Below are 8,336 nucleotides of genomic sequence, written 5' to 3' on the forward strand. Positions count from 1 at the left end.
GATAGCAGACGCCAAAAAAGGATGTGGGTTCATCCCATTATTCAGGAACGGGAGGAAAAGGGACACTTCCATGTTCTTTATCGGGAATTAAGGAGGTAAGATATAGTGAGAAATGGTATATTGACAGCTGTGTTTCTTTGTAATTTTTTTTTATATATACAATATACATTATGTGTGTGTTTAAAATTATTTAAAGTTTTATTTTCCTTTTTATGTTCAGCTTTCCAGATAAATTTTCTCAGTTTTGCCGTCTTTCCATTGAGGCATTTGATCATCTTCTAATTCTTCTTGGTCCACACCTCGCTTACGAAGATACGGTCATGCGAAGAGCGATCTCTGCAGAAGAAAGGCTGCTCATCACCTTGTGGTAAGGCCTTGCTGCTAGTGCCCCCCTAAATGCTGCCACAAATGCTGCCAGTTTAACCCATAATGCTGCCGCTATGCTGCGAGTGCCCCCATAATGCTGCCAGTTTCCCTCATAATGCTACCGCAATGCTGCGAGTGCACCCTGTTTCCCTAATAATGCTGCCATAATGCTGCGAGTGCACCGTTTCCCTCATAATGCTACCGCAATGCTGCGAGTGCACCGTTTCCCTAATAATGCTACCACAATGCTGCGAGTGCACCCTGTTTCCCTCATAATGCTGCCCCAATGCTGCGAGTGCACCCTGTTTCCCTCATAATGCTGCCGCAATGCTGCCTGTGTCCCCATAACGCTAGTGGCCATGATGTGTATGTTTTATCTTGCAACACAATTTGTGTTCGGAGGTTTTCTAAATTATTTTTTTCCTTTCTTCAGGTTTTTAGCCACAGGAGAGAGCTACACATCCCTGCACCTCCAATTTAGGGTTGGCAAATCCACCATCTCGCAAATTGTACGGTGCACATGTAACGTCATCTGGCAGAAGTTGCAGCCCATCGTGATGCCTTGCCCAACCGAGGAGACTTGGCTGCAGGTTGCAGCAGGCTTTCAAACTGTGGCCAATTTCCCCAACTGCGTAGGTGCTGTTGATGGCAAATATGTTAGAGTGCTGAAGCCACCACGATCAGGATAACGCTTCTTTAATTATAAGAAGTATTTTTCGGTGGTCTTGATGGCGGTGGCTGATGCACATTACAAGTTTGTTGCCATCGACGTCGGTGCTTATGGCAGTTCTGGGGACTCTCGGGTTCTGCAATCATCACAGATTGGACTTCAAATTCTTCGAGATGGCGGCACGCTCCCAGCCCCAAGACCTTTGCCGGGTTCCACACATCCAGTACCCTTTGTGATGGTATCGGATGAGGCATTTCCCTTGAAGCCCCACCTGCTGCGCCCATACCCACGAAGAGCACTGGATGATCGGCGTAGGATTTTTAATTATAGGCTGAGCCGTGCACGAAGATATGTGGAATGTACCTTCGGGATCATGTGTAGTCGGTGGAGGATCTTTCACACTGCCATCCAGTTAGATCCGGAGACCGTGGACACTGTGATAAAGGCATGCTGTGTGCTCCACAACTATGCTCGGGAATACAGCACAGAGGTAGTTGAGGAGCCACAGGTGTCAGAATTAGATGCAGTGGACAACTTTGGTCAAGGAAGGCAATGTAACACGGGTGTGCGTGTGAGAGAAACTTTCGCAGACTACTTCATGAGTCCTGAAGGTGCCGTGCACTGGCAATACTCTTGTGCCGGTGTTGAGCAGCCTGAACTGCAGAGAAGATCGGATGCCTAAAAAGAATCAAGGCCCAAGACGTGAGATATAACAGCAGAGAACATATGACGGCTGAACCCTATCCACTAACGAACCAGTCTGTACGGCACAGATGCTAACACATGTGAAAATGCGAGGCGTAATCCCTATCTACCGTCGCCAAATCCCTATCTACCAAGGCCCCTTTTTAAATAATCAAATTGTAAGAAAATAATTGTTAATAAATACAAAATATTATTTAAACAATAATCGTTTCCATGTTGTTATCGTTTAATGTTGCTTAAATCAGATCCCATTTCCGATCTTCATATTTTTATGATAAGAAATCTGAGTAGTTAAAATAATTTTTTTTTAATAAAGTAAAATAAAATTTTATTACATTAAAGAAACTGTTTTTAATATATATGAACTGACATTTTATAACAAAACTTAAAGGGAACCTGTCACCCCGAAAATCGTGGGTGAGGTAAGCCCACCGGCATCAGGGGCTTATCTACAGCATTCTGTAATGCTGTAGATAAGCCCCTGATGTTACATGAAAAAGGAGAAAAAGACGTTATATTATACTCACCCAGGGGCGGTCCCGCTGCTGGTCAGGTCAGATGGGCGTCTCCGGTCCGCTGCGGCACCTCCTATCTTCTTTCCATGACGTCCTCTTCTGATCTTCAGCCACGGCTTCGGCGCAGGCGTACTTTGCTCTGCCCTGTGAGGGCAGACAAAGTACTGCAGTGCGCAGGCGCCGGGCCTCTGACCTTTCCGGCGCCTGTGCACTGCAGTACTATCCTCTTCCCTCAAGAGGGCAGAGCAAAGTACGCCTGCGCCGGAGCCGTGGCTGAAGATCAGAAGAGGACGTCATGGAAAGAAGATAGGAGGCGCCGCAGCGGACCGGAGACGCCCATCTGACCTGACCAGCAGCGGGACCGCCCCTGGGTGAGTATAATATAACGTCTTTTTCTCCTTTTTCAGGTAACATTGGGGGCTTATCTACAGCATTACAGAATGCTGTAGATAAGCCCCTGATGCCGGTGGGCTTACCTCACCCGCGATTTTCGGGGTGACAGGTTCCCTTTAAATAACTTTATAAGATTTTGTCATGAACTCAACGGTTTAACATTCTCTACTGAAAAAGGATGAGAAATCAAATCTCAAAATTGATGATATTCCGGTTGATAGCCCAAATCCGTAAATAAGTCTGGTTGGGACTAGACACTGCTATTGGGCGTACTGGAACGATGGCCAGTTGCACTAGGTACAGATGTATGGCCATAACTGTACGCATCTACATGGTCGGCCCTGTATGTTGCCGCCTGTCCATAACGCTGCGATGCAGCAGCTGGTGGTGGTGGTGGTGGTGGAGGCATAATGGGGTTGCTGAAAAGGTTGAAAATACCGGTCATAACTTGTGGAGCAGGGGTAGAGTGGATGTGTCATCAACTGCCATAAACAGACAATTGACAGCTGTCACAAACATTTGCTGCTTGTCCCGTGGCAGTGTTCTAACGCGGTCTGCCAAAAGTGACCCAAATTTGTCATGCTCATCTTGCTTTGATGAATTATCAAGTAGATTGAGCGTTTTGCTAGTTAACTGTTCTATAATTTGAACTTGTTTGGTCTTCTTTGTTACCGCCCTTTTCAAAGCCACGGGATGGGCAGAAGCAGCCCCCATCCCCATGTGCCTCGACACACCACCACCAGAGTTTGCATCAGCGTCCGAGGAAGTTGAAGTAGTGTTATTAGAGTTCAACAATTCTCCTGTATGTGCTGCAATGTCACGTTCTCCAAGGGAATCCGTTATTTCTGGTGACCTTCCGGACAAAGACATGTTCCCCGGAGATTCTTGGCTGTCCATTATGCTGTCTTGTACTTCCTCTCCAATACTGTCCGCCGTGGTGTCACCTTCGTTAAGGTCCGGAGGTGTTTGGGCACAGATGTTGCTTTCTGTTCTGCAGACCAAAAGAAAAACCAAAGGTTACAAAAATAAAAATCATGATGTCAAGCAACACAATTTTTAAATATTATCTACCTCCTCAAACCCCGGCTTCCCAATATGAACTGCAGCTGGTCTCCATATGGCAACCTCTTCCTTGGCGGCAAGCTGCCACTAGGACTCTTGAGCGATTTCAGAAATCTGTCTGTGACAGACCGCCATCTCGTCTTCACATCGCCCACTGAAATTTAAGAATTTTAAAATAAAACATTCCAAATCCATTTTTCTTACATTTTAAAAAAAATGTAAAAAAATCGATACTTACAAATCTGTGTTTGCTGCTGTGTTGGGAGATTCGGCCACTCTGGAAAGAGAGCGGTTACTATTTTGGGCCAGGCATCACGTTTTGCCCCCTTGTACTTTTCACTTGACCGGTCCCAGACCTCTGGGTGTTGGTCAATCTAAAAAATAACAGATAACAAGGGAAAAACTACAATTAATTGTGGGCTAAAATAAATACACGGTTATCTACATTAGCATATTGTATATACAGTAGTATATTCCCCAGCCACATAGTATATTCCCCAACCACGTAATATATTGCCCAGTCACGTAGTATATTGCCCAGTCACGTAGTATATTGCCCAGCCACGTAGTATATTGCCCAGCCACGTAGTATATTCCCCAACCACGTAATATATTGCCCAGCCATGTAGTATATTGCCCAGTCACGTAGTATATTGCCCAGCCACGTAGTATATTCCCCAGCCACATAGTATATTGCCCAGTCACGTAATATATTGCCCAGCCACATAGTATATTGCCCAGCCACGTAGTATATTCCCCAGCCACATAGTATATTGCCCAGTCACGGAATATATTGCCCAGCCACGTAGTATATTGCCCAGCCACGTAGTATATTGCCCAGTCACGTAGTATATTGCCCAGCCACGTAATATATTGCCGAGCCACGTAGTATATTCCCCAGCCACGTAGTATATTGCCCAGTCACATAGTATATTGCCCAGCCACGTAATATATTGCCCAGCCACGTAGTATATTCCCCAGCCACGTAGTATATTGCCCAGTCACGTAATATATTGCCCAGCCACGTAGTATATTGCCCAGCCACGTAATATATTGCCGAGCCACGTAGTATATTCCCCAGCCACGTAGTATATTGCCCAGTCACGTAGTATATTGCCCAGCCACGTAATATATTGCCCAGCCACGTAGTATATTCCCCAGCCACGTAGTATATTGCCCAGTCACGTAATATATTGCCCAGCCACGTAGTATATTGCCCAGTCACGTAGTATATTGCCCAGCCATGTAGTATATTGCCCAGCCACGTAATATATTGCCCAGCCACGTAGTATATTCCCCAGCCACATAGTATATTGCCCAGTCACGTAGTATATTGCCCAGTCACGTAGTATATTGCCCAGCCACGTAATATATTGCCGAGCCACGTAGTATATTGCCCAGTCACGTAGTATATTGCCCAGCCACGTAGTATATTGCCCAGCCATGTAATATATTGCCGAGCCACGTAGTATATTCCCCAGCCACGTAGTATATTGCCCAGTCACGTAGTATATTGCCCAGCCATGTAGTATATTGCCCAGCCACGTAATATATTGCCCAGCCACGTAGTATATTCCCCAGCCACGTAGTATATTGCCCAGCCACGTAGTATATTGCCCAGTCACGTACTATATTAATGAAATAAAGACACCTAGTTTTAGACCACATTTTATTGATCTGGTAATACAAGGGTTATAAAAAAAAAAAATTGGCTTACAATGGAACTGATGCAAGTGCACCTGTCCCATTGTAAACATTACTGCAGATGACATATATCATCTCTGCGCAGCCTCACCGGCTGAACGGAGATGAACTGATAGCATGGGAAAATTTTCCCACGCTCCAGAGTTCACCTCCGGTCAGCCGGGGAGTCCGCGCAGCTGCAGTGACTACCGAATGAGCTCCCCCGAACAGCGCGAGCTGCGTTCGGGAGAACTCGGTATACAGTGAACGGGATCGCTTTACGATCCCGTTCATTGTATCGGCGGCCGCGGTTTAGAGCAGCCGCATGTTATGTGGCTGCTCTAAACTCAAGATCATCGTGGGACAATCGTTTAATTGGATGCTGCGGAGGGTAGATATACGTTGTGGTTTGTTTTTTTACTTTTTTCTGACGAGGGAGTCGTGGAATTGGGCGTTTGGGTGAGTATGGGTTTGTTTTTTTATTTCTTATTTTAGGTGGCGATCGCCGGGGACAGGTATTTATAATTTTTTTAAACACAGGTAACCACTGGCCACCAATGAAAAGGAAAAATTATTAAAAGTAGTACATTTTATTATTTTTTTTTCCACTGGCCACCAATGAAAATGAATAATAATTTATATATCATTTCCACTGACCACCAATGTAAATTAATAAAAGGGACTATAGGATATATTTAAGTAAATTAACACTGGCCACCAATGTTAATTATTATACACTGGCCACCAAAGATAATTTAGTTTAGGGGTGAATAGGGGTGAATAATTGTATTGTTTAGGGGGAATGGGCCCGTAACCACTGGTCACCAATGACCGTTTTATAGGGGACATTTGGTGGGGGAAATTATTGGGACATTTTATTTGATTTAGGGGGAGGGGGCTACAATAAAATTAAATAAAGTACATAACAGCAGGGACAGTTCGATGGGAAATACTGCTCCCATCGAGCTGAGCCTGCTGCAACGACTTGGAGGGAACAGACATAGGCCGATGAGACTAGTCTCATCGGCCGATGTCCGAACACATGCACACACATATATACACAGACACACACATATATACACATATACACTCACCGGCCACTTTATTAGGTACACCATGCTAGTAACGGGTTGGACCCCCTTTTGCCTTCGAACTGCCTCAATTCTTTGTGGCATAGATTCAACAAGGTGCTGGAAGCATTCCTCAGAGATTTTGGTCCATATTGACATGATGGCATCACACAGTTGCCGCAGATTTGTCGGCTGCACATCCCAAAGATGCTCCATACAAGGCAGGATGGATCCATGCTTTCATGTTGTTTACGCCAAATTCTGGCCCTACCATCCGAATGTCGCAGCAGAAATCGAGACTCATCAGACCAAGCAACGTTTTTCCAATCTTCTACTGTCCAATTTCGATGAGCTTGTACAAATTGTAGCCTCAGTTTCCTGTTCTTAGCTGAAAGGAGTGGTACCCGGTGTGGTCTTCTGCTGCTGTAGCCCATCTGTCTCAAAGTTCGACGCACTGTGTGTTCAGAGATGCTCTTAGGCCTACCTTGGTTGTAACGGGTGGCGATTTGAGTCACTGTTGCCTTTTTATCAGCTCGAACCAGTCTGCCCATTCTCCTCTGACCTCTGGCATCAACAAGGCATTTCCGCCCACAGAACTGCCGCTCACTGGATTTTTTTTCTTTTTCGGACCATTCTCTGTAAACCCTAGAGATGGTTGTGCGTGAAAATCCCAGTAGATCAGCAGTTTCTGAAATACTCAGACCAGCCCTTCTGGCACCAACAACCATGCCACGTTCAAAGGCACTCAAATCACCTTTCTTCCCCATACTAATGCTCGGTTTGAACTGCAGGAGATTGTCTTGACCATGTCTACATGCCTAAATGCACTGAGTTGCCGCCATGTGATTGGCTGATTAGAAATTAAGTGTTAACAAGAAGTTGGACAGGTGTACCTAATAAAGTGGCCGGTGAGTGTATATACATACACACACACACATTTACCACACTTATCATCTGCAGCACATCCAGGCTCATCCGATAATACCTCTCCATGTCGGCAGCCATAAAACAGGAAGACGGGAATGGTGTGGGAGTTTCCTCTTCCTGGATTATGGGATGCGCATGAATGGCATGATGGGATAGCCATTATGGGATGTCACTTCCTGTAGTTTTTCCGGAAAAAACGCTAGAAATCCGCAAATTTTTATATGATTAGCGGATTTCTAGCGTTTCAATGCAAGTCTATGGATGCGGGAAATTAGCGATTACGCAAAAATAATGAACATGTTGCTTCTTTTTCCGCGATTCATTTTTTTCACGGAAAAAAACGCTACATTTGCACAATTTTTGCGTAATCCATACAAACGATTGGGAACCATATGTTAGCGTTTTTTTCACGTTTTTATCGTGGTTTTATAGCGGAAAAAACGCGAAAAAAACGCAAAAAAACCTGACGTGTGCACATACCCTAAGGGCAGTCTCACACGTCCAGATAATTCCGGTACCGGAAACAATCGGTACCGGAATTATCCGTGTCCGTGTGCCCCTGCGTTTCTGGTGAACATCAGTGTGGCACACGGGCGGCACACTTGTGCCGCCCGTGTGCCCACTGGGTACCACACGCTCCGTGCTGGGTACCACACGTACAAGCATCTGGTGCTGAAGCCGCGATTCATATGTTCCCTGCAGCAGCGTTTGCTGCAGAGAAAATATGAATAATAGTGTTTAAAATACAGATCTATGTGTCCGCCGCCCTCCCACCCCCTGTGCGCCCCCCCCCCCCCCGCTGTTCTGAAAATACTCACCCGCTCCCTCGCTGGCTGTTGCTGCTTCCTGTCCTGGCCGCGCACATTCTACTGTATGCGGTCACGTGGGGCCGCTCATTTACAGTCATGAATAGGAGGCCCCACCCCTATGGGAGGTGGAGCCGCC

General features: G+C 45.8%; 1 protein-coding gene across 1 annotated transcript; it reads right to left on the minus strand.

Moving 5' to 3' along the window:
- Nucleotides 1-2,824: 2,824 nt before the first annotated feature.
- LOC143817554 (uncharacterized) lies at nt 2,825-7,457 on the minus strand. The gene is made up of 4 exons (XM_077299048.1): nt 7,407-7,457; nt 3,950-4,085; nt 3,721-3,865; nt 2,825-3,640 (listed from the first exon to the last, which is right to left on the minus strand). Exons 1-4 carry the CDS (start codon nt 7,455-7,457, stop codon nt 3,091-3,093), a joined length of 882 nt encoding a protein of 293 aa, XP_077155163.1. The 3' UTR covers nt 2,825-3,090.
- Between the last annotated feature and the right edge of the window lie 879 nt (nt 7,458-8,336).

Source organism: Ranitomeya variabilis, chromosome 3, assembly GCF_051348905.1.
Source record: "Ranitomeya variabilis isolate aRanVar5 chromosome 3, aRanVar5.hap1, whole genome shotgun sequence".
Classification (NCBI taxonomy): domain Eukaryota; kingdom Metazoa; phylum Chordata; class Amphibia; order Anura; family Dendrobatidae; genus Ranitomeya; species Ranitomeya variabilis.